Source organism: Mustelus asterias, chromosome 27 (genome assembly GCF_964213995.1).
Source record: "Mustelus asterias chromosome 27, sMusAst1.hap1.1, whole genome shotgun sequence".
In the NCBI taxonomy this organism is placed as follows: Eukaryota; Metazoa; Chordata; class Chondrichthyes; order Carcharhiniformes; family Triakidae; genus Mustelus; species Mustelus asterias.
The window spans coordinates 42,595,349-42,622,182 of record NC_135827.1 but is presented as its reverse complement, the minus strand read 5'-3'; the positions used below and the strand labels follow the sequence as shown (position 1 = coordinate 42,622,182).

Sequence of the window (26,834 nt, the reverse complement as noted above, 5' to 3'; positions counted from 1 at the left end):
GGCCATTCGGCCCATCGAGTCTGCACCGACCACAATCCCACCCAGGCCCTACCCCCACATATTTACCCGCTAATCCCTCTAACCTACACATCCCAGGACTCTAAGGGGCAATTTATAACCTGGCCAATCAACCAAACCTGCACATCTTTGGACTGTGGGAGGAAACCGGAGCACCCGGAGGAAACCCACGCAGACACGAGGAGAATGTGCAAACTCCACACAGACAGTGACCCGAGCCGGGAATCGAACCTGGGACCCTGGAGCTGTAAAGCAGCAGTGCTAACCACTGTGCTACCGTGCCGCCCTTCCAGTGTATTCCAGTGCAAGTGCTGAGATTTTAAAATTCTTAACTTCAAATCCCTCCAGAGTCTCACTCGCTCCGTGACCGCCAACTCTATCACCTACAAGATCTCTGCATTCTTCCAATACTGGTCTCTCAATCTTTGCCTGTTGACCTTTAAGTTGCTCCTTAAATTGTGTATTTGACTAATTATTTAGTTACTGTCCTAATGATGCTTTGTTTGAATTTGTTTAGAATCCTTTGAGCCGTGGCCTCTGGATACGAGTGATATTGCTGCGCCCACATTTACTGCCTGTCCCAGTGTCTGAATAGAGAATCACAATGCCGATTCCTTTCCTGTCTTCTCCCCTGGGTACTGTCCCATAAATGTCATGCTGCCCAGTAACCATTTCCTGTGCCAGTCCATGGAAGGCTGCTGTTGAGGTTTTGTCCAGCCTCTGTACATCCAGTTTTCAGCCAGTGGTAATGCAGAATCTTAAACTGATCCATACAGTGCAACTGCAGGCTGTGACACACAGACTGGGAATCAAACCTGTGCTCACCATTCAGTGCTGATTACTGTACAGAGATTGAGAGTAACACTGAGTGCCTGTAGGTCTGTGAAGTGTAAAGCATTTATTTTCATATTTAATGGATGCACGTGAAATTTCTGGGAGTTGTCCCAGTTTAAGAACTGGAATTCCCTCCCTAACAGCATTGAGGGTCAACCCACAGAACAGGGACTGCAGTGATTGAAGGCAGCAGCTCACCACCTCAAGGGCAATAAATGTAGACCGCCTGAGATGCCCTGTCCCACAAATGTATTTTTTTTAAAAAAAACCTTTGGCACCAGTCAGGCATGGGGACACAGTAATTGGAGCAGAGTATTATTTACAGCCTCCTGTCAACCATGTGTTAAACACCAAGAAAACTATTGATCATTCAAAATAACTTTGTAAATCTATTTAAATCCAGTTACTCCCAGGCAGCAGAGGATTGGTGTTTATCAAATGTTGGTAGATATTTTCAGCTAGATTGATGAAAGTGCCAAGTTACCACTTTATCTTCTGTAAACTAGTGGAATGAAATCTTTTTTTCTTTATTTAGTGTTGATTATGAAACTAAAGGCAAGTGCAAATCTGAAATCTACCCAGAACATGTTGGGGGAGGTTTGTCAATTGGAAACACGATTCTCTCCTTTCCCCCGCACTCTAATATTCAAAGTGTTAAAATTCCAAGCTGTGTTGGCAGTGTTGATATTTTGATGTGGGAGAACCCCAGGGAGGGGGCCGGGCTCAGTTTGCAGAGTAACCCGTGTCTTTGTGATTCCCTTCTGGCTGCTTCCTCTTAGTCACCTGGCTTCTTATCCACTTCCTGATGGTGGCGATCATAAGACCACCTGCGGTCACTGCCAGCACAATGCCAATGATGGGGCCCACTAGGCTCATGTGGTTGTCCTTGCCACTCTGGGCTGTGTCTGAAAAATGCCAAAGTCAACACACAAATCAGCATCAGGTAACCAGAAATGAGGCAAGGCAGCTTATGGTGATCATGGAATCATTCAGCTCCCTCCAGTGGTTCAGATTAAAGGTGTGGAGATGCCGGCGTTGGACTGGGGTAAACACAGTAAGAAGTTTAACAACACCAGGTTAAAGTCCAACAGGTTTATTTGGTAGCAAAAGCCACACAAGCTTTCGGAGCTGTAAGCCCCTTCTTCAGGTGAGTGGGAATTCTGTTCACAAACAGAGCATATAAAGACACAGACTCAATTTACATGAATAATGGTTGGAATGCGAATACTTACAGCTAATCAAGTCTTTAAGAAACAAAACAACCCATGAGTGGAGAGAGCATCAAGACAGGCTAAAAAGATGTGTATTGTCTCCAGACAAGACAGCCAGTGAAACTCTGCAGGTCTAGGCAACTGTGGGAGTTACAAATAGTGTGACATGAACCCAAGACTGTTCTCTTCCTGTTGGGGAGCACTTCAGCGGTCACGGGCATTCGGCCTCTGATATTCGGGTAAGCGTTCTCCAAGGCGGCCTTCGCGACACACGACAGCAGAGTCACTGAGCAGAAACTGATAGCCAAGTTCCGCACACACGAGGACGGCCTCAACCGGGATATTGGGTTCATGTCACACTATTTGTAACTCCCACAGTTGCGTGGACCTGCAGAGTTTCACTGGCTGTCTTGTCTGGAGACAATACACATCTTTTTAGCCTGTCTTGATGCTCTCTCCACTCACATTCTTTTGTTTCTTAAAGACTTGATTAGTTGTAAGTATTCGCATTCCAACCATTATTCATGTAAATTGAGTCTGTGTCTTTATATGCTCTGTTTGTGAACAGAATTCCCACTCACCTGAAGGGGCTTAGAGCTCCGAAAGCTTGTGTGGCTTTTGCTACCAAGTAAACCTGTTGGACTTTAACCTGGTGTTAAACTTCTTACTCAGATTAAAGGAGCAGCGCTCCAAAAGCTAGTGGCTTTTGCTACCAAATAAACCTGTTGGACTTTAACCTGGTGGACTTTAACCTGGTGTTGTGAGACTTCTTACTGTGTTTACCCCAGTCCAACGCTGGCATCTCCACATCAGATTAAAGGGACAGCTCCTTATCTACTGAAACCAGGAAGATTTAGCTTGTAATGTTCAAAACATGGGCGATAATGATAACAGGAAGGGAGCAGCCTGGAGAGAGCTGGAATAACACAAAGCTTGCAGTGACAACAATCCTACCCAGACCCCCTCCCTGTATCCCCATATATTTACCTGACTAGTCCCTCTGATGGACTATTGGACAATTTAGCCTGGCCAATCCACCAAACTCGCACATCTTTGGACTGTGGGAGAAAACCCATGTAGACACGGGGAGAACATGCAAACTCCACACAGACAGTGACCCAAGCCATGAATTGAACCCGGGTCCCTGGCGCTGTGAGGCAGCAGTGCTAACTACTGTCAGAGTCACAAGGGTACAAAAGGAGGCCATTCGATCCATTGAGTCCAGACTAGCTCCCTGCAGAACAATCCCCATTCCTGCTCCAACCCCGCAAGTTTAAATCTCCATCCAATTTCCTGTTGAAATCACCATTGTTTTTCCAGCACCCTTGTGGGCAGCAAGTTCCGGGACTCGCCACATATAGAAAAATATTCACATCCCTCCTGTCCTTACTCATTCTGTCAGCACAATACAACTCGGATCAACTGCACTGTCCTGGCCAGCGTAAAATTACATAGAATACAAAGAATATCTTTTTTTTTCCAAAGTGGAATATTATTTCATTAAAATGGGAAATTCTCCACCAAGGAAGTTCTCCACCAAGTATAAAATCAGGAATGAGATAGAGAATCTGAACTGGTGTGACGACAATAATCTCCCCCCCCCCCCCCCCCCAATGGCAACAAAACAAAGGAGATTGTCATTGACTTCAGGAAGCGCAGTGGAGAACGTGCCCCTGTCTACATCAACGGGGATGAAGTAGAAATGGTCGAGAGCTTCATGTGTTTAGGTGTCCAGATCACTAACAACCTGTCCTGGTCCCCCCCATGCCGACACTATAGTTACGAAAGCCCACCAATGTCTCTACTTTCTCAGGAGACTAAGGAAATTTGGTATGTCAGCTACGACTCTCACCACCTTTTACAGATGCACCATAGAAAGCATTCTTTCTGGTTGTATCGCAGCTTGGTCTGGCTCCTGCTCTGTCCAAGACCGCAAGAAACTACAAAGGGTCATGAATGAAGCCCAGTCCATCACACAAACCAGCCTCCCATCCATTGACTCTGTCTACACTTCCCGCTACCTCGGCAAAGCAGCCAGCATAATTAAGGACCCCACACACCTGGACATACTCTCTTCCGTCAGGAAAAAGATACAATAGTCTGAGGTCACGTACCAACCGCCTCAAGAATAGCTTCTTCCCTGTTGCCATCAGACTTTTGAGTGGACCTACTTCACATTAAGTTGATCTTTCTCTACACCCTCGCTATGACTGTAACACTGCATCCTGCACTCTCTCCTTTCCTTCTCTATGAATGGTATGCTTTGTATAGCACGCAAGAAACAATACTTTTCACTATGTTAATACACGTGACAATAATAAATCAAATCAGAGTCAAAGGCAGCCAATGTATGGAAACACCTCAGAGGGGCACCACCCCCATCATAAAAATGTATCAGGATTCCTTCATCATTCAGCCAATATCCTGTCTCTGCCGACAGCATAGATACACCTGAGACCACAATGGTTTAAAAAGGCAACTCACCATCATCTAGACATCATTGAGGTGGGCAATAAATACTGGCCTTTCTTATTCATTCTTGGGAATAAGTGCTTGATCCCATCCAAGAAAGGATTTGGGTCAACATGTTTATTGGTTGTGAATTGAGGGGGGAGGACGAATGTGTGGGAGTGAGTCTCGGAGTTCAGGGAGGCTGGGAGTGAGTCTCGGAGTTCAGGGAAGAGGACTAAAGTTGATGAAATAGACGAAAGGTTACAATGCAGAGCTCAGAGCAGAGTTGAGAGAGGATCACCTCTGGATAACAAAATGCTTCTTGAATCTTGTTGAAGAAATGACAGGCGTGTTTGAAGCTGGGGAATGATGGTGGATGGTATCTCCCTGTCCTGTGATCCAGCTAGCTCAGTATTGGCTCAAGATAGTTCCGCTGATAAATCCTTAGCCACTTACCGTTCCAAGGTGCTGGCAATCCTGACACTGTGTACTCTGGGCAAAGAGAAAGAAGCATCTTATTGAAGAGAAATGGTCCAACGAGATGCCAAATCAAATCCATATCATAAACCACATGGCATTTAACTTAACCAGAAGTTAGGCTCTGTAAGCTGGACCCAAGTATAGGTATTAACGAAGCACATAGATTTCCTCTGTCCCTGGATTTTACGATATTTTGTTAATTCTTTCATGGACAGGGGCACGACTGGCAAGGATAGCATTTGTTGCCCATCCCTAATTGCCTTGAACTTCCTTTGCTGGGTTATTTCAGAGGGCAGTGCCAGGCACATTGCTGTGAGGCTGGAGTCCGGTGTGGGCGAGATTGGGTAAGGACAGCACATTTCCTTCCCTTAAGAACATTTGTGACCAGATGGGTTTTTACATCAATCAGTGATAGTTTCATGGTCACCATTGCTGAGATTTGCTTTCATGTCCAGATATTTTATTAATTGAATTGAAATTCCACCCGCTGCCATTGTGGGATTTGAACCCGGTGACCCCAGAGCATTAGCCTGGGCCTCTGGATTAGTCCAGTGACATTACCGCTACCGTCTCCCTTCAGTGGGATTTTATGGAACCCATTCCCAGGTATTGGAAATGTTGGGGGTGATTTTGAGCCCGTGCTGTCCATCAGCGGGAATGTCGGGGGCTCGAGATCCGGTGAAACCCAGGAATCGCCAGCGAGATCGCGATTGTCAATTCTCGCCGCTCCCTCACTGGTTCACAGACACAAAAGGAGTAAACCTGATTTTAATATATTTTAATCAATTTTAATATAATTAAAGACCCCCCACCCTCGCCATATGTTCCCCCCCGTTGTATTTTCAAACCTTGGCAAAGTGACTTCACGTCAACATGGTTTACAACAGGTTCACCCAGAGTTTAGGGTCTCTGTCTCCACCACCAACTCAGGCAGCAAATTCCAGACACCCACCACCCTCTGCGTAAAACAATTCTTCCTCATGTCCCCTCTACACCTACTGCCACTTATCCTGAATCTATGCCCCTGGTTCTAGAATTCTCCACCAAGGGAAACAGTTTTATCCTGTCCACTCTAACTCGTCCCCTCAATGTTGTCCACCTCTATCAAATCACCCTTCAGCCTTCTTTGTTCCAAGGAAAATAATCCCAACCTATCCAATCCCTCCTCATTGCTACACTTTTCTAGCCCTGGAAACACTCCACATTCTCTCCAGGGCAATCATGTCCAACCTGTAATATGGTGACCAGAGCTGTACACAATACTCCAGTTGTGGCCTCACCAGTGTTTTATACAATTCCATCATTATATCCTTTTATTTTCTATACCTTTGCCAATGAAATAGAGCATTGCAAATACATTATTTACAACCTTGTCTACTTGAGCTGCTGCCATTAGGGATCTGTCTACCTGTACACCAAATCTCTCACTTCATCTACCCCTCTTAGTATATTCCCATTTATTGTGTACTCCCTATAATGATTAGCTTCCCTAAAGGCATGACCTCACACTTCTCTGTTAAATTCCATCTGTCACTTTACCGCCCATTCCACCAACCCATCTATATTGTTTTATTGATTGTAGCTATCCTCTACACTATCAATTACCCAGCCAATCTTGGTGTCATCTGCACATTTCCCAATCATGTTCCCCATATTCATGTCTAAATGTTAATATATAACACAAACAGCAAGGGTCTCAACACTGAGCCCTGTGGAACACCACTTGAAACAAGTTGTCATTCGCAAGGGCATCCATCGATCATTACCCTTTGTTTCCTGTTACTAAGCCAACTTTGGATCCACATTAGGCTGTATCCAATGGGCTTTAACTTTTTTGACCAATCTGGGACCTTATCAAAGGCCGTGCAGAAATCCATGTACACAACATCCACCGCACTATCTTCATCAACCCTTCTAGTCTGTGTGTTTGTCAGTAAAGGTGGTTGTATGTCAGTGGATCTAGACCTTTCGTTCCCACTGTTGCTGTTTGAGGTGAGTGCTTACCCCAGTCTCTGCACACCTTTTATATATTTAACTAATGTTATTCATCTTCCTCTAGCAGTTTTATCATATTAACTGTAACTAAATGTAGATGGCACCCAGTATGTGTTAATAAATCCCTAGTCCAATCAAATGCAAACGCACAAAGGTGGGGTAAACACTGAGTTCCCACATTCTTTCGATTTTCGAGGCCTCGTGCAGCTGGAAACAGCTGTTCCACAGCAGCTGCCTGGCTCTACACTCTCACCATCACACTGTTCAAAGTTCAGGACCTCCCTTATACCAAGTTCCACACTGCCTCCCAGGCTGGCAACACCCCAGATTTAACATTCTCACATGGCCTTATCCCTTCTATCTCTGTAAACACCTCCAATCTAACAATCGTTGGAGATCTCCACACTCCTCCTGCTCTGCACTGAGACAGTCTGATGTTAATGGCTCGCTGAAGTCTCCTCTATCTAAATCTCTCTCTCTACTGCATTGCCCACCTTTAAGACACCCCTTATAACCTGCCTCTTTAATCGTGCTTTCAGCCTCTCAAGTGACTCAATGTCAAATTGTGTTTGGTTCCTGTGAATGGGGATATTGTCCCGTGTTAAAGGTGCTTGGTAAATGCCAGTTGTTGTTGCTATCTGGGGCTGAGGGAATGTTCTGTTCCAGCACGTGTGGAGATTGGAACGATGTCGGGAATGGGAACCAATCGCTGGTATTTTAGGAGGAATTTCTGAAGGACAGAAGGCAGAATAATGAAGCTGTGATTGGCTGTTACTGAGAGCTCACCTTCTTCACTGGTGTAGATGGGTCCAGATGAAACTGTGAAGGTTTCTGTTGTCACTCTCTCACGGGGGGAATCTTCTCGACTTTGCCCCTTCCTCCTCCCATCTCTGAAGCAGCCCTGTGTGATTTATAGGAACAGAATCATGTCCAAAACAAGAATTTAGCACAAGAGGAGGCCATTCAGTCCCCGGTGCCAATGCTGGACCTACTTCCACTCCCAGGCTATAGTCCTGCAAGTGTTCCCTTTTTAAATATTTCTTCAATTCCTTATGGAAGTTTCTACTGAATCTGCTTTTTGAGAGTTCATTTCACATCACAACAACTCTAGAACAAATTGCAAAAATTCTCATCTCCCCCACTGGCTCTTTTGGTGATCTCTTCAATCTGAGCCCCTCTGGGTCACTGACCCTCCTAGTTTCCTGTCACAGAGACAGACACTAGTTACCAATGTGGTCAAACACTTGGGGTAGTTCTGCTCACGCTGGGAATGTTACAGAGTCGGGAAGGACGCAGTGAGATTGAGGAACCATGGACAACATTGGAATGCTGTGTGTTATTTTGGTCTCCATATTTAGAGAACGTGCCTGGGAGAACGGTGCAGCAAAGGATGAGGTGTATTGAGTTTATATTCTCTGGAGTTTAGAAGAATGAGAAATAATCCCATTGAAATATTAACGTTTATGAAGGGGTTTGATAGGATAGAAACGGAAACATCTGCTGGAATTCTACCACCCTGCCCGCCTCTGAATCCGAGCGGGTGAGGGGCGGACAGTGGAAATGTCCATTGTCCTTAGGCGGGATTTTCTGGTCTTGTTTGAGCGAGGGTGTTAAATCCTGCCCGTTGTTTCCGGAACGTGGGAACCTAGAACAATAGGGCAGAGTCTCAGGATACAGGACCAATCATTTAGGACTTGGGATAAGGAGAAATCTCTTCACTCAAAGGGTTGTGAATCATTTGGAATTCTTGATCCCAGAGGATTGTGGATGCTCCATTGTTGGAGATATTTCAGGCTTGAATAGACAAAGTTTTGGTTTCTCAGAGAATTAAGGGATTTGGGGAGTGGGCGGGAAATGGAATTGAAACCAAAATCAGCCATAATGGACTGAATGGGCTTGATGGGCCGAATGGTCCACTCCTTCTGTTCATTCAGTTATAAACTGGGTGATTCACCTAAATCCCAATCCTTGGGGAAAATCCTGCTCACAGGAGCTTTGGGAAGGAGGATTCAAGGTGGTTCCACTCCAGAATGTTCCATATTTGGAGTGGGCCTGGTCCTGAGCGAATCAGAGAGAGCGAGCGAGCGATATCTCTCAACTTTACAAACAGGGAATCTTCAGCCCAGGAGCAGGAATGATGTGGAGTGAGCGATGATGGGAAAGGGTCCAGGAATTAGAGAATATTCCCAGCTCTACATAATTTACAAAGTCCTGTGGTAAAAGAGCTCCAGCGCACAAGGACTGAGGAGAAAGTCGAGTCTGTGTGTAGACACGGCTGGATGGGCAGCCTTACCTTGAGCAATGTGTGGCAGGTCTGAGCTTCGCACAGTCTGGTGATGCAGTGTACGTAGACAGTGGAGACTTTCCTGTCGCTGTGCTCTGTAAAGCGAAATGCATCAAAAACGAATTGGGATTTCTGGCCGATTCCGTTTGTGATGATGTTTGTGTGAGGAGTTACATTGCACCTGGAGTTAACAATGTGGAATCGTCATTAGCAACTGAACAACCAATCAGCACCATCCGGCTCTTCACCTGAATTGAAAATATGAAATAATCAGAGACACAGACCCAACAAAGAAAGAATATCCGGTGTCGAGTGCCGAGGCATTGAATGGCGATGGTGTGGCAAAACAGTGATCCAGCAGGACATTAAAACTGAAAATCAAACGCATGACCAGTTAGTAACACTGCCTCACTCACCAATTCCCCCTCCCACAGCACCCCCAACTCTCCCAAAGGTGCGAGGGGCAAGGTTTAAAGGAGATGTACGAGGCAGATTTTTACAGAGGGTGGTGGGGACCTGGAATGCGCTGCTGGGCAAGGTGGTGGAGGCGGACACACTGGGAATGTTTAAGACTTATCTAGATAGCCACATGAACGGAATGGGAATGGAGGGATACAAAAGAATGGTCTAGTTTGGACCAGGGAGCGGCACGGGCTTGGAGGGCCGAAGGGCCTGTTCCTGTGCTGTATTATTCTTTGTTGAGTCGGGATGCAGCATTGCCTGTGATTGGATTGAATGGGGAACGGGCTGGAGGAGTTTAAATATCTGCTCCTGTCTCTGTGCACACTTACTTTGCAGTTAAATTATTGACGCTAACTTCAACATAAACTTTGTATCTGAGTGGAAGGCCGGTGTCCGGGATAATCAGAGCTGATGTGAAATTCTGATCCTGTCCAGAATGAAACAAAGAGAAGTTAGAAAGAAATCAGAAAGTTTTAGCAGCAAATCCCAGGAATGGGGAGGATAACGGAAACCCCCACGTCTCTGTGATCAATAAACTCCACGTCACCCAAAATCGTAAATCAACCGTGGGCGCGGGGGGTGCGAGGGGGGTCAGGGGGTGCGAGGGGTCACGACGTGAGGTTGACTGGAATTGGTGATGCAAACCTTTGCATCTGAATGAGTTAAAGTTTATTTATTAGCCACAAGTAAGGCATACATTAACACTGCAATGAAGTTACTGTGAAATTCCCCTAGTCGCCACACTCTGGCGCCTGTTCGGGTCAATGCACCCTAACCAGCATGTCTTTCAGACTGTGGGGGGAAACCGGAGCACCCGGAGGAAACCCACGCAGACACGGGGAGAATGTGCAAACTCCACACAGACAGTGACCCCGAGGCGGGAATCGAACCCGGGACCCTGGAGCTGTGAAGCAGCAGTGCTAACCCCTGTGCCACTGCCTGCATTTATATAGCACCTGGCAGCAGTGCCAACCACTGCCACCGTGCCGCTCTGTGTGTGTGTTAATGAGTTTTGGGTGAGAAATATGTAAATCTGCTTTCAGCAGGTCTCCAGTGATTCGACGCCTGAATTGTGATTAGAAACGTACATTGTACAGCTGCAGAGTGAGCGAGCTGCTGAAACTACCATTACTCATCGCCACGGCAACGGAGATCGAAGACCTAAAAGAAACAGAGTGAGAGACAGTGAGCTGCGGAAAGCACTCGCTCAAATTAAACTACAAACAATTCCGTTCACGGAAACCTTTCTCCTGCGATCGCTGCTCTGTTTACACTTTCCCCACACTGTTTCTCAGCTCACCGGCTCTCTGTTAATTCACTAAACTAACGACGACGTGAGGTCAGACCGGTTCATCATAGTTTACCTCGGAGATTGTCCCATTGAACCCTGGCCTTATCGCCACGCACAACCATCCTCTACCCTCTCCTCTCCGGATAGAGAGCAGGATCCCGATTATTCCCCATCCATGTGAGTGGGAATCACCTTCTTGTACCTAAATAATCAGGGAATCTGTCTGATATTGGCTCAGGGATCAATATCGGCCAAAACACCAGGTGGAATCTCTGCTCTGCTCCCAGTAATGTTCATGGGTTTATTTATATCCATCTTAGAGATCCACTTTGTGAAGTGATGTAAGATCTCACAAAGAACAAAGTATTTCATTGGCTGTAAAGCACTTTGGAATCTCATGTGGAACATTCAATGGGGATTGTCCAAACTTCCTGTCCCCTGAGAAACTGCCAGAATCCCACTCATTAAATCATGAAATTACACTGTTAAACCGTCACACTCTAACTAGTGAACTGTCGTGGCAACAATAATCTCTCCCTTAATGTCAACAAAACGAAGGAGATTGTCATCAACTTCAGGAAGCGTAAAGGAGAACATGCCCCTGTCTACATCAATGGGGACAAAGTAGAAATGGTCGAGAGCTTCAGGTTTTTAGGTGTCCAGATCACCAACCACCTGTCCTGGACCCCCATGCTGACACTATAGTTAAGAAAGCCCACCAACGCCTCTACTTTCTCAGAAGACTAAGGAAATTTGGCATGTCAGCTATGACCCTCACCAACTTTTACAGATACACCATAGAAAGCATTCTTTCTGGTTATATCACAGCTTGGTATGGCTCCTGCTCTGCCCAAGACTGCAAGAAACTACAAAAGGTTGTGAATGTAGCCCAATCCATCACGTAAAACAGCCTCCCATCCATTGACTCTGTCTACACTTCCCGCTGCCTCAGCAAAGCAGCCAGCATAATTAAGGATCTTACGCACCCCGGACATTCTCTCTTCCAGCTTCTTCAGGAAAAAGATACAAAGGTCTGAGGTCACGTACCAACCGACACAAGAACAGCTTCTTCCCTGCTGCTGTCAGACTTTTGAATGGGCCTACCTCGCATTAAGTTGATCTTTTGTTACAGCCTAGCTATGACTGTAACACTACATTCTGCACTCTCTCGTTTCCTTCTCTATGAATGGTATGTTTTGTCTATATAGCGCGCAAGAAACAATACTTTTCACTGTATGCTAATACATGTGACAATAATAAATCAAATCAAATCACATTGGACTCAAAATGGGGAGGCTGTGGCATAATGGTATTGTCACTGGGCTAGTAATCCAGAGAGCCAGGGTAATGCTCTGGGGACCCGGGTTCAAATCCCACCACAGCAGATGGTGAAATTTGAATTCAATAAATATTTGGGATTTCAGATCTAATGATGACCATGAAACCATTGTCGGAAAAACACATCTGATTCACTAATATACTTCAGGGAAGGAAATCTGCCATCCTTACCCGGTCTGGCCGACATGTGACTCCAGAGCCACAGCAATGTGCTTGACTCTTAACTGCCCTCTGAAATGGCTGAGTGAGACACTCAGTTCAAGGGCAAACCGAGAATGGGCAACAAATGGTGGTCTCGCCAGAGACGCCCACATCCCATGAATGTATTTATAAACATAAACTCTAAGAGACATTGTCCTTCACATAAACCCCGGCTAATTGTATGTTGATTTTACTGATCCCAGAACCTGATTAAAAGTAAAGGGATTTCCTGATCAACATCTGCCGCTAAGCAACATGTTCATTGGCCATTCAGCACATGAATGCTTTTTGAATCTTGCTGTGCACAAATTGATGCCATGTAACAATCATGGCCGTATCTCAAAGTAACTCATTGATTGTGAGTGTGTGAACCTGGCTGCCTGATGTCCCTATCTATCTGAAAGCTTCCACTTTGTCTTCAGTTCCAAAGAAGAGTCACACAGACTCAAAATTAACTCTGCTTCTCTCAAAGAAACATTGAAAATAGAAGCAGGAGGAGGCCATTTGGCCCTTCAAGCATTTACTATTACATTCAGTTCCTTCCTCTAAATCATTAATATATTTTATTTATATATATATATATATAAATAGCTGGGGTGCCAGCACTAATCCCTCTGGTACCCAGTTAGTCACTGCCTGCCTTTCAGAAAAAGATCCGTTTATTCCTACTCTTTGTTTCCTCTCTATTGAGATGGATAGAAAACCCAGCCAGTTCAATACACTCCCCCAATCCCACGCACTTTAATTTTACTCACTAATCTCTTATGTGGGACTTTGCCGAAAGCTTTCTGAAAGTCTAAATAAACCACATCCACCAGCTCCCCCTCATCAACTCTACTGGTTACATCCTCAAAGAATTCCAGTAGATTTGTCAAGATGATTTCCCTTTTGTAATTCCATGCTGACTCTGTCCAATTCGGCCACTGTTTTCCAAGTGTTTTGCTATTAAATCTTTGATAATGGATTCTAGAATTTTCCCCACATCAAGCTGACTGGTCTATAATTCCCTGTTTTCTCTCTCTCTCCCTTTTTAAATAGTGGGGTTACATTAGCTACCCTCCAATCTGTAGGAATTGTTCCAGAGTCTATAAAATCTTGAACGATAGCCACCAATGCATCCACTATTTCTCAGGCCACTTCCTTAAGTACTCTAGGATGTAGATCCAACAACCTGTCCTGGTACCCCCATGCCGACACTATAGTTAAGAAAGCCCACCAATGCCTCTACTTTCTCAGGAGACTAAGGAATTTTGGCATGTCCACTACAACTCTCACCAACTTCTACAATCACACCATAGAAAGCATTATTTCCGGTTGTATCACAGCTTGGTATGGCTCCTGCTCTGCTCAAGACTGCAAGAAACTACAAAGGATGGTGAATGTAGTTGTGAACGAAACCCAATCTATCAGTCAAACCAGCCTCCCATCCACTGACTACAATTCCCAATGCTTCGGAAAAGCAGCCAGCATAATTAAGGACCCCACGCACCCCGGACACTCTCTTTTCCACCTTCTTCCATCAGAAAAAAGATACAAAAGCCTGAGGTCACATACCAACTGACTCAAGAACAGCTTCTTCCCTGCTGCCATCAGACTTTTGAATGGACCTATCTTGCATTAAGTTGATCTTTCTCTACACGCTAGCTATAACTGTAACACCACATTCTGCATTCTCTCCTTCTCTATGAATGATATGCTTTGTCTGTATAGCGCGCAAGAAACAATATTTTTCATTGTATACTAATACATGTGACAATAATAAATCAAATCAGATCAGATCCTGGGGATTTATCCGCCTTCAATCTCACCAATTTCCCCAACACCATTTCTTTACTAATGCTGATCTCCTTCAGTTCCTCCCTCTCACTAAACCCTGTGTTCCCAACATTTCGGGTATCTTATTTGTTCCTCTTTTGTGAAGACAGAACCAAAGTTTGTATTTGGCTGGTCAGCCAGTTCTTTGTTCCCCATTATAAATTGCCCTGCTTTTGACCGTGAGGGAGCTCCATTTGTCTTCACCAATCCTTTTCTCCTCACGTATCTGCAGAAACATTTACAGTCAGTTTTTATGTTCCCCTCATACTCTATTTTCCTCTTAATCAGTCCCTTGGTCCTCCTTGGCTGAATTTTGAACTGTTCCCAATCTTCAAATCTGTTGTTTTTTCTGGCCAATGGTATACCTCTTCCTTGGATCCAACACTATCTCTAATTTCACTTGTAAGCCACGGTTTAGCCACCGTTCCAGTTTTACTTTCGTGCCAGACAGGAACAAACAGTTGCTGCAGTTCCCCCATACGTTCCTTGAATGTTTGCCATTGCCTATCCACCGTCATCCCTTTAAATAACGTTTCCCAATCTATCTGAGCCAACTCCCGCCTCATACCATCACAGTTTCCTTTATTAAGATTCAGGACCCAAGTCTCAGAATCAACTATTTCACTCTCCATCTTGATGACGAGTTCTCTCTCCACAGATGCTGCCAGGATGCTGAGTTTTTCCAGCACTGTTTTTATTTTAAAAGACTTACGCTTTGAGCTTTGTGTTCTTGAGGATATACTCGAGTGGGTACTTGCAGGAGAATTTGAAGAAGATGTCCGGCCTGTAACTGACCACTGAGGCACCGTTCTCTGGAGAATCAATGAATCCGGATATGACCACGGATTGGAGGTTGGAAAATTGAGTCAAAGTTCCAGTTCCAGGCCCTTCATCGAGAATCTGAAACACAGGAAAAAATGGCCCACAATCAACAACATAAGGAATAGGAGCATTAGTAGACCATTCAGCCCCTCAAGCCTGCTCTGCCAGCCAATAAGATCATGGCTGATCTTCTACCCCAGTTTCAGGTTCGTGCAGAGTATCCCTAGATCCCAGAATTCCAGAGAGAAGTCTGTAATGACATGCAAGAAACATCTGACCTCCCACCTAATCCCATCTGCAGCACTTGGCCTTTGGCCCTGAACACTGATGTGCCAAGTGCTCATCCAGGTACTTTTTAAAGGCAGCGCATTCCAGAACCTCACCACCCTCTGAGTAAAATTGTTTTTCCTCACATTCCGCCCAAAACATCCTGCCCATCACCGCGAACTCATATCCTCTTGTGACTGACCCTTCAACTCAGGGGAACAACTGCTCCTTAAAAAGTTTATTTATTTATTAGTCACAAGTAGGCTTACATTAACACTGCAATGAAGTTACTGTGAAAATCCCCTAGTCGCCACACTCCGGTACCTGTTCAGGTACACCGAGGGAGAATTTATCATGGCCAATTTACCTAACCTGCACATCTTTGGACTGTGGGAGGAAACCGGAGCACCCGGAGGAAACCCACGCAGACACGGGGAGAACGTGCAAATTCCATACAGACAGTGACCCAAGCCGGGAATCGAACCTGGGTCTTTGGCACTGTGAGGCAACAATGCTAACCACTGCTACCGTGCTGCCCCACTCTGTCCATGTCCCTCATAATCTAAGAATCCAAAATGTATCGACCTCAATCTTCAATAAAATTGACAACTGAGTACAGGAGTTGAGATGTTACAACTGTACAAGACATTGATAAGGCCACATTTGGAGCACGGTGTACAATTCTGGCCACCCTGCTATAGGAAGAATGTTATTAAACTGGAAAGATTTGTGGAAGAGTTAGCAAACAAGGGGGCTGCTTTGTCCTGGACGTTGTTGGAGCTGCACCCATCCAGGCAAGTGGGGAGTATTCCATCACACTCCTGACTTGTGCCTTGTAGATGGTGGACAGGCTTTGGGGAGTCAGGAGGTGAGTTACTTGCCACAGGCTTCCTAGCTTTTGATCTGCTCTGGTAGCCACAGTATTTATGTGGCTAGTCTAGCTCCGTTTCTGGTCAACGGTAACCCTCAGGATGTTGAGAGTGGGGGATTCAGCGATGGCAATGCCATTGAATGTCAAAGGGCGACAGTTAGATTCAGTCTTGTTGGAGATAGTCATTGCCTGGCACTTGTATGGTGTGAATGTTATTGTGGCTTAAGCTTCACTGGGAAACAGCCCATAACTGCACTCCCTCTCTTCCTCTCTCTGAATAACCTCCCAATATGAACCATATCCAGAGGTCAAACCCATCAATAAAACCCAAATTCCACAAAGCACCGACCTGGAACTGACTCCCACAGCTGCTGTGGCTGGCATCATCAATAACGAATGAATAATGAATCCTGGGAGGACTGAGTGAAGCGTCCACTCTCCCAGCACACTGCGGGTCACTATCTTGACCATTCAGATCCAAGGTCAAAGGATCAAAGCCAGCAAAGTACAGAGGACAAATGTTAATGGATAAATCGATGACCTGAATGCCGCAATTAACGGAAATATCTTCATTTGCTGCGTGGAGAATGAAGGCAAAACAAAACAGCGGCTAAATAACTCAACATTGCCCCAAATCCTCAACACAGAATACATTCCATCAGTATTCACAGTTACATATAACCCCGATATACCCACACACCCCGATATACCCACACACCCCTCACCCCGATATACCCACACACCCCGATATACCCACACACCCCTCACCCCGATATACCCACACACCCCTCACCCCGATATACCCACACACCCCTCACCCCGATATACCCACACACCCCTCACCCCGATATACCCACACACCCCTCACCCCGATATACCCACACACCCCTCACCCCGATATACCCACACACCCCTCACCCCGATATAGCCACACACCCCTCACCCCGATATAGCCACACACCCCTCACCCCGATATAGCCACACACCCCTCACCCCGATATAGCCACACACCCCTCACCCCGATATAGCCACACACCCCTCACCCCGATATAGCCACACACCCCTCACCCCGATATAGCCACACACCCCTCACCCCGATATAGCCACACACCCCTCACCCCGATATACCCACACACCCCTCACCCCGATATAGCCACACACCCCTCACCCCGATATAGCCACACACCCCTCACCCCGATATAGCCACACACCCCTCACCCCGATATAGCCCCTCACCCCGATATAGCCACACACCCCTCACCCCGATATACCCACACACCCCTCACCCCGATATACCCACACACCCCTCACCCCGATATACCCACACACGCCTCACCCCGATATACCCACACACGCCTCACCCCGATATACCCACACACGCCTCACCCCGATATACCCACACACGCCTCACCCCGATATACCCACACACCCCTCACCCCGATATACCCACACACCCCTCACCCCGATATACCCACACACGCCTCACCGTAACATTCTGATATATCCCACACCCCACATTAATGTTCGGATTACCTGGGTACCTGTTAAACCCGGCCCCACAACTATCATCAGCTTGTGAATCTTGAAGGAGACGCAGGAGTGAGATGCGGGAGAACGCCCAGATCAGGGCTGCCATACCTGTGAACAGGTTAGGAGACAGCTTAGGACAGTGGGCAAAGTGGCGGCAGATGGAATACAATGTGGAAAAGTGTGAGGTTTTGCACTTTGGAAGGAGGAATGGAGGCTTAGACTATTTTCTAAATGAGAAAATGCTTAGGAAATCAGAAACACAAAGGGACTTGGGAGTCATTGTTCAAGATTCTCTTACGGTTAACGTGCAGGTTCAGTCGGCAGTTAGGAAGGCAAATGCAATGTTAGCATTCATGTCGAGAGGGCTAGAATACAAGAGCAGGGATGAACTTTTGAGGCTGTATAAGGCTCTGGTCAGACCCCATTTGGAGTATTGTGAGCAGTTTGGGCCCCATATCCAAGGAAGGATGTGCTGGCCTTGGAAAGGGTCCAGAGGAGGTTCACAAGAATGATCCCTGGAATGAAGAGCATGTTGTATGAGGAAGGGTTGAGGACTCTGGGTTTGTACTCGATGGAGTTTAGAAGGATGAGGGGGAATCTTATTGAAACTTACAGGATACTGCGAGGCCTGGATAGAGTGGACGTGGAGAGGATGTTTCCACTAGTAGGAAAAGCGAGAACCAGAGGGCACAACCTCAGACTAAAGGGATGAACCTTTAAAACAGAGATGAGGAGGAATTTCTTCAGCCAGAGAGTGGTGAATCTGTGGAACTCTTTGCCGCAGAAGTCTGTGGAGGCCGGGTCATTGAGTGTCTTTAAGACAGATAGATAGGTTCTTGATTAATAAGGGGATCAGGGGTTATGGGGAAAAGACAGGAGAATGGGGATGAGAAAAATATCAGCCATGATTGAATGGTGGAGCAGACTCGATGGGCCGAGTGGCCTAATTCTGCTCCTATGTCTTATGGTCTTATGGAACAATGTGGAGAAATTCTAAACGACCAGGCATCAGTTTGACAATTTTTTTTTCCTGATGTCCTTTCACCTCCCCCTCGAGCTGGGACCGGTGTGAAATACACTCAACATTGACGCAGACTGGAGTGAGCCCCTTCTTGTGCGAGGGTCACTGGATAACCTGTTCTTTGTGTGGACGTGTCTGTGTGGGACTGACCCTGTCTGTGAGCAACCCCCAGGGAGCTTATCACAGACTGTGACAGTCTGAGACCATTGGTGAGATTGGAACTGGGTCAACAGTGATGACTCCCACAGTTGAACAGCTTGCTGCCTGGATTGAAAACAGAAAATGCTGGAAAGACTCAGCGGGTCTGGTAGCATCAGTGCAGAGAGAGACCGCTTAACCTTCCAGTCCGTGTCTCCACTGAATGTTCCCAAGGAACAGTCATTCTTGATTCAGAATGTTAACCTCGGTTTCTCCCTCCAGATTCGCTGCCAGACCTCCTGAGACTTTCCAGAATATTCTGTTAGATTTCTGATTTCGAGCAATTCCAGGATTGAGCCAATGGGCCGCTTGGGATCCCACTGGATCCCAAAGTATTTCCAAAGCAAAGAAATATTTTTGGACATGTAAGGTGGGATTTTCCAGACTTTCCCACAGGCAGCATTTTCCAGTCCTTCCAAATGTGATCCACCCCCAGCAGGGGGTTCCCGGAACACTGGCTGCGGGTCTCAGTGGGACTGGAAGATCCCATCAGCATCCACACCACGATGGGGGGAGGGAATCCCAGCCATAGAAACTCATCCACCGATTTGTGCATAGCAAGATCCCTCCAACAGTGCAGCACTCCCTCAGCACCGACCCCGTGACAGTGCGGCACTCCCTCAGCACCGACCCCGTGACAGTGCGGCACTCCCTCAGCACCGACCCCGTGACAGTGCGGCACTCCCTCAGCACCGACCCCGTGACAGTGCGGCACTCCCTCAGCACCGACCCCGTGACAGTGCGGCACTCCCTCAGCACTGACCTACTGACAGTGTGGCACTCCCTCAGTACTGGCCCTCTGACAGTGTGGCACTCCCTCAGCACTGACCCTCTGACAGTGTGGCACTCCCTCAGCACTGGCCCTCTGACAGTGCGGCACTCCCCCAGTACTGACCCTCTGACAGTGTGGCACTCCCCCAGTACTGGCCCTCTGACAGTGTGGCACTCCCTCAGTACTGGCCCTCTGACAGTGTGGCACTCCCTCAGTACTGACCCTCTGACAGTGTGGCACTCCCCCAGTACTGACCCTCTGACAGTGTGGCACTCCCCCAGTACTGACCCTCTGACAGTGTGGCACTCCCTCAGTACTGACCCTCTGACAGTGTGGCACTCCCTCTGTACTGCTCTGTGATGTCAGCCTGGTTCATGAACTCGTGCCGAGAGTTGGAATGAACTATTGATCCTGTGGGCTCAGAGTTGAGCCGATCACACAGTGCAGCAAGGCTGACAGCTTCCATCCGACCCTGGAAATAACTATTTCTGGCTTTCAATAAACCTGTGTTGTATTTATCGGGTTTTTTTCATTTGCTGAATAAAATCGTCCGCCTCAAACACCTCATCTTAACATTCACACACTCATTTCACAACTTCTCTCTGCTGTTTGTCCAGCCGCTTTTCTCAACACAACTGTACAAGTTTGATTCAATGATTCTAATAACATATTTTATCTATTTAGCAGCTATTGTATTGAAGTTTGCCGTGTTACTGGCCCCATACCTGTGGCTGTTTCCTCTTCCTCAGTCTAACTGATGAGATCAGGAATTTATAACCTACATCCACACCAAACAGCGTTCGAGCTCGGTTTCGTTGGGAATATTTGATATCTTCACGAACAATGTGGACAGACAGACCCTCCCCCTCTGCTCTCCAACACACCGTCTGTCTCAATCCTCCCACTTCACTTCCTGAAGCTTCTTCCTGCTGTTTCTGTAATGACCGACTGATCAAACTCTGCCCAGGAGAGGCCAGTGACCCGTGCTGTACCTATCCTGGGAGTGTTTGATGGGGGACAGTGTAGAGGGAGCTTTACTCTGTATCTAACCCCGTGCTGTACCTGTCCTGGGAGTGTTTGATGGGGACAGTGTAGAGGGAGCTTTACTCTGTATCTAACCCCGTGCTGTACCTGTCCTGGGAGTGTTTGATGGGGACAGTGTAGAGGGAGCTTTACTCTGTATCTAACCCCGTGCTGTGCCTGTCCTGGGAGTGTTTGATGGGGACGGTGTAGAGGGAGCTTTACTCTGTATCTAACCCCGTGCTGTACCTGTCCTGGGAGTGTTTGATGGGGACAGTGTAGAGGGAGCTTTACTCTGTATCTAACCCCGTGCTGTGCCTGTCCTGGGAGTGTTTGATGGGGACAGTGTAGAGGGAGCTTTACTCTGTATCTAACCCCGTGCTGTGCCTGTCCTGGGAGTGTTTGATGGGGGACAGTGTAGAGGGAGCTTTACTCTGTAGCTGTTTGGGATGTGGTACACTGATAGTGGGTGAAGTTTGTAGCTGATTCACTCTCACGGTTGATAACTAGAAGTTGCTTCCTGGAAAATTTCCAGAGTGGGATCTATTTTTACACTGAGTGTGGGGTTTCAGGCAATCGAGTTAATGTTTATCTGTGTTAACAGTAAGATGAATCTGAGAGTTTCTCAGCTCCTGTCTGTGTTGGCAGGTGATGGTCTTCACCTGTTGCAGTAAAATGATGCCTTTCTATTCAAACACAATTGGACAGATTCTTTCGAAAAGTCCCAGCTTTAATCAGAGTGGAATCTGGCCGGAATCACTGACTGGTGTCTGTCTAATCTGACTGGCAATCAACCAGCAGTGTTTCCTGAACAGAAATCTCTGCCACTGATAAACGATAGCAACGCTGAACAGAGACTTACCAAAGTGAATTCATTCCGTCTCCTCCCAACATTGGATCAAAACAACGACAAACTGATGGCGCAAACTCTCTGCCAGTTGCTGCCTTCTACTGGAGATAGTTTCAGAGAGTTAGAGAGCTTTTACAGCACAGGGAGAGACCCTTTGGCCCATCATGTCTGTGCTAGCCATAAAGCACCTATCCTAATCCCATTTTCCAATACTTGGCTTATAGTCTTGTATTCTTTGGCGTTTCAAGCACTCATCTGAACACTTCTTAAACGCAGGATTCCTGCCTCTACCCCCACTTCCAGGCAGCAAGTTCCAGATTCCCACCACCCTCTGGGTGAAAAGGTTTTTCCCAAATCCCCTCTAAATCTCCTGACCATTACCTTAAATCCAAGCTCCCTGGTTATTGACCTCTGCTAAGGAAAACATTTCTTCCTATCGACCCTATCCATATCCCTCATCATCTTATACAGCTCGAACAGGACCTCCTCAGCCTCCCTGCTCCAAGGAAAACAATCCCAGCCTAACCAACCTCTCCCCATAGCTGAAACGCTCCAGGCAGCATCCTGGTGAATCTCCTCTGCATCCCCTCCAGTGCAATCACATCCTTCCGATAATGAGGCGACCAGAACTGCACACAGTGCTCCAGCTGTGGTCTAACCAGCGTTTTATACAGTTCCATCATAACCTCCCTCCTCTTATATTCTGTACCCAATAAAGGCAAGTGTCCCATATGCTTTCTTAACCACCTTATGTACCTGTCCAGCTGCCTTCAGGGATCTTTGGGCATGCACCCCAAGAACGCTCTGGTCCTCTGTACCCCCAGCATCCCACCATTCATCGTGTATTCCTTTGCCTTGTTAATCCTCCCAAAATGCATCACCTCACACATTTCAGGGTTAAATTCCATTTGCCTCTGTTCTGCCCATTGGACCAGCCCGCCTATACCGCCCTGTAATTTAAAGCTTTCCTCCTCGCTATTTACCACACCACCTATTTTCGTGCCATCTGTAAACTTACTAATCGCATCTCCCAGATTTCCCATATTCATGATCATTAATGTACAAACAGCAAGGGGGCCAGCACCGATCCCTGTGGTACATCACTGGTCACAGGCCTCCAGTCACAAAAACAGCCTGTGACCAAACCCTGCTGCCTCCTGCCACGAAGCCAATTTGGGATCCAATTGCCCTGGATCCCATGGGCTCTGACCTTGATCATTTCCCACACAGGATCTTATCAAAAGCCTTACTGATGTCCACGTGGACTACATCAACCAACTGTACTGCCCTCACCTACACACCTCGTCCCTGCTTTGAAAAATTCAATCAAGGGTCTCTCCCTGACAAAGCCATGACGTCCTTGATTAATCCTTCCCTCTCCAAGTGGGGATTAATTCTGTCCCTCAAAATTTTTCCCAATAATTTTCCTTCCACTGACCTGTAATAACCTGTTTTTTCCCTACTTCTTGAATTATGGTGCTACATTAGCTGTCCAACAATTATCTGGCACCTCTGCTGCAGCCAGAGTGGATTTGATAATTGGCATCAGAGCCTTTGCAATCTTTTCCCTTGCCCCACACAGCAGCCTGGGATAAATCTTCTTTGGGCCTGAGGGTTTATCTACTTTTAGGCCGATTAAAACCACAGTACCTCCCTCCCTACGCTAACCTGTTCAATTATATCACCATTCTCCTCCCGGTTTTCAATACCTCCATCATCCTTCTCCACAGTTAACACAAGCGAGGTATTAAATGAGTATCTTGCGCCTGCTTTTCAGCTCCACACACAATTTGACACTTTGGTCTATAATGAGCCCTACTCTTTCCCTGATTACCTCCTTGTCCTGAATATACCTGATGTGGAGATGCCGGCGTTGGACTGGGGTAAACACAGTAAGAAGTCTCACAACACCAGGTTAAAGTCTAACAGGTTTATTTGGAATCACGAGCTTTCAGAGCACTGCTCCTTCATCAGGCGAGTGTCTGACTTTAACCTGGTGTTGTGAGACTTACTGAATATACTTATAAAACAGCTTGGGATTTCCTTTCATTTTACCTGGTAGTTTTTTTTCGTGCCCCCTCTTTGCTGTCCTAATTTGTTTAAGTACCCTCTGCACTTTCTATACCCCTCTAGGGCGTCTGCTGTTTTGAGCCCCCTATATCTGCTATATGCCTTTTCCTTACCCAATCCTGAATATCCCTTGTTACCCAGAGTTCTCTAGACTTTTTGGTCCCACCCTTTACAGTAACATGTTGGCCCTGTACATTCCCTTTCCTTTTTTGAATAATTCTCACTGCTCTGATGTAGATTTTCCTACAAGTAGCTGTTCGCAGTCCACTTTGTACAGATCCTGTCTTGTATTAAATTCAGCCTACCACCAATTCAGAGCCTTTATTCCCAGTCTATCTTTGTCCTTTTCTGTAACTATCTTAAATCTTACTGAATTATGGTCACTATCACTGAAATGCTCCCCCACTGACACTTCTACCATGTGCCTGGTTTCATTCCCTAAAATCAAGTCCAGTTCCCCTCCATCTCTTGTAGGACTTCTTACATGCTGGCTCAAAAAGCTCTGCTGGATGCACGTTAAGAATCCCATTCCCTTTAATACATCCTCACTCCTCCTTTACCAATTAAAATTGGGGAAGTTGAAATCCCCCTATTAGTGTTAGCCTATTATTTTCATGCTTCTCTGAAATTTACCTACATATCTGCCCTTCTATCTCTTCCTGACTGTTGGCGGGGGCGGGGGTGGGGAGTCTATAGTACACCCTCAGCAATGCGATTGCCTTATTTTTGTTTCTAAATTCTGCCCATATGCCCTCAGTTGAGGAGCCTACTAAAATATCAATCCTCCTCATTACAGTAATTAACTCCTTGATCAATATTATCAGAGACGTCAGAGCAGCTTTCTCGAAAGTCAACCCACAGAAAGCGACTGGCCCGGATGGGGTACCCGGGCGAGCACTCAGATCCTGCGCGGATCAGCTGGCGGGCGTATTCGCTGACATCTTCAACCTCTCTTTGCACCAAACTGAGGTCCCTACCAAAGGAAAGCCAAGCAGCGTACCTTAATGACTATCGGCTGGTGGCTTTGACATCCGTCATTATGAAGTGCTTGGAAAGGTTAGTCATGGCATGAATCAATTCCAGCCTCCCGGACCATCTGGATCCACTATAGTTCACCTACCGCCACAACAGGTCCACAGCAGACACCATCTTCCTGGCCCTACACTCAACCCTGGAACACCTAGATAACAAAGACACCCATGTCAGACTCCTATTTATTGACTACAGCTCAGCCTTAAACACCATTATTCCCATCTCTAAACTCCGTGGCCTGGGCCTTGGCTCCTCCCTCTGCAACTGGATCCTGAACTTCCTAACTCACAGACCACAATCAGTAAGGATAGGCAACAACACCTCCTCCACAATCATCCTCAACACCGGTGCCCCACAAGGCTGTGTTCTCAGCCCCCTACTATACTCCTTATACACCTGTGACTATGCGGCCAAATTCCCTTCCAACTCGATTTTCAAGTTTGCTGATGACACCACCGTAGTGGGTCGGATCTCAAACAATGACGAGACAGAGTACAGGAATGAGATAGAGAATCTGTTGAACTGGTGCGATGACAATAATCTCTCCCTCAATGTCAACAAAATGAAGGAGATTGTCATTGACTTCAGGAAGCGTAAAGGAGAACATGTCCCTGTCCACATCAATGGGGATGAAGTGGAAATGGTCGAGAACTTCAAGTTTCTAGGTGTCCAGATCACCAACAACCAGTCCTGGTCCCTCCACGCCGATGCTATAGTTAAGAAAGCCCACCAACGTCTCAGACTAAGGAAATTTGCCACGATCGCTATGACTCTCACCAACTTTTACAGATGCACCATAGAAAGCATTCTTTCTGGTTGTATCACAGCTTGGTATGGCTCCTGCTCTGCCCAAGACCTCAATAAGGTCGTGAATGAAGCCCAGTCCATCATTCAAACTACCTCCCACCCATTGACTCTGTCTACATTTCCTGCTGCCTCGGCAAAGCAGCCAACATAATCAAGGACCCCACTCACCCCGGACATTCTCTCTTGCATCTTCTTCCATCGGGAAAAAGATACAAAAGTCTGAGGTCACGTACCAACCGACTCAAGAACAGCTTCTTCCCTGCTGCTGCTCAGACTTTTGAATGGACCTACCTCGCATTAAGTTGATTTTTCTCTCCACCCTAGCTATGACTGTAACACTACATTCTGCACTCTCTCGTTTCTTTCTCTATGAACGGTATGCTTTGTCTGTATAGCGCGCAAGAAACAATACTTTTCACTGTATGTTAATACATGTGACAATAATAAATCAAATCAAAGACACCACCTCCTTTTATACACATATACCCCCCTCCTCATCTCACCTGAAGCTTCTATACCCAGGAATATTGAGCTAGCTATCAGTCCTGCCCCTCCCTCAGCCATGTCTCTGTTATCAATAACATCATACTCCCATGTGTTTGCCAACACTCTCAGTTCCCATAAGATTTCTTGCAGTAGAATAAATGCCATCCAGCCTGGCCATCTTCCCTTGTACCTCAACATGTCTATCTTCGCTTTGCCTTCCAGACTGACTTGGTGTTTCTATACTTGGCTCTGCATCACCCCCCGGTGTACCCTCTCTCTGTATCCCACCAAATTAGTTTAAACCTCCCCATCCCCAACAGCACCAGGATGTTGGTCCCATTCCGGTTCTGGTCCGATTTGTACAGGTCCCACCTTCCCCAGAAACGGTCCCAGTGATCCAGGAATCAAAAGCCCTCCCTCCTACAACAGCTCTTCAGCCACGCATTGATCTGCCCTATCCTCCTATTCCTGTACTCACTGGTATCTGGCACTGGAAATAACCCAGAGATTACAACCTTTGAGGTCCTGTTTTTCAGCCTGCTCCCTAAATTCCTGTTGCAGGTTCTCATCCCTCTTTCTATCTATGTCACTGGTATCAATGTGAACCACGACCTCTAACTGTTCACCTTCCCCTTTCGGAATGCCTTGCAGGCGTTCAGTGACATCTCTGACCCGGGCACCAGGGAAACCATACTCCATCCTGGAGTC

At 46.6% G+C, this 26,834-nt stretch overlaps 1 protein-coding gene and 1 long non-coding RNA gene across 2 annotated transcripts; one reads left to right on the top strand and one right to left on the bottom strand.

Annotated features, from left to right (window-relative positions):
• Positions 1–1,460: 1,460 nt before the first annotated feature.
• Positions 1,461–26,825, bottom strand: LOC144480010 (zona pellucida-like domain-containing protein 1). The gene is made up of 11 exons (XM_078199161.1): positions 26,639–26,825; positions 17,874–17,978; positions 16,690–16,916; positions 15,093–15,280; positions 10,824–10,896; positions 10,065–10,162; positions 9,558–9,644; positions 9,283–9,454; positions 7,776–7,890; positions 4,971–5,006; positions 1,461–1,757 (listed from the first exon to the last, which is right to left on the bottom strand). Exons 1-11 carry the CDS (start codon positions 26,823–26,825, stop codon positions 1,576–1,578), a joined length of 1,470 nt encoding a protein of 489 aa, XP_078055287.1. The 3' UTR covers positions 1,461–1,575.
• On the top strand, positions 1,831–2,799 carry LOC144479984 (uncharacterized). Its single transcript, XR_013495597.1, has 2 exons — positions 1,831–1,870; positions 2,743–2,799. It is a non-coding gene; the product is annotated as an uncharacterized LOC144479984 (long non-coding RNA).
• Positions 26,826–26,834: the final 9 nt, after the last annotated feature.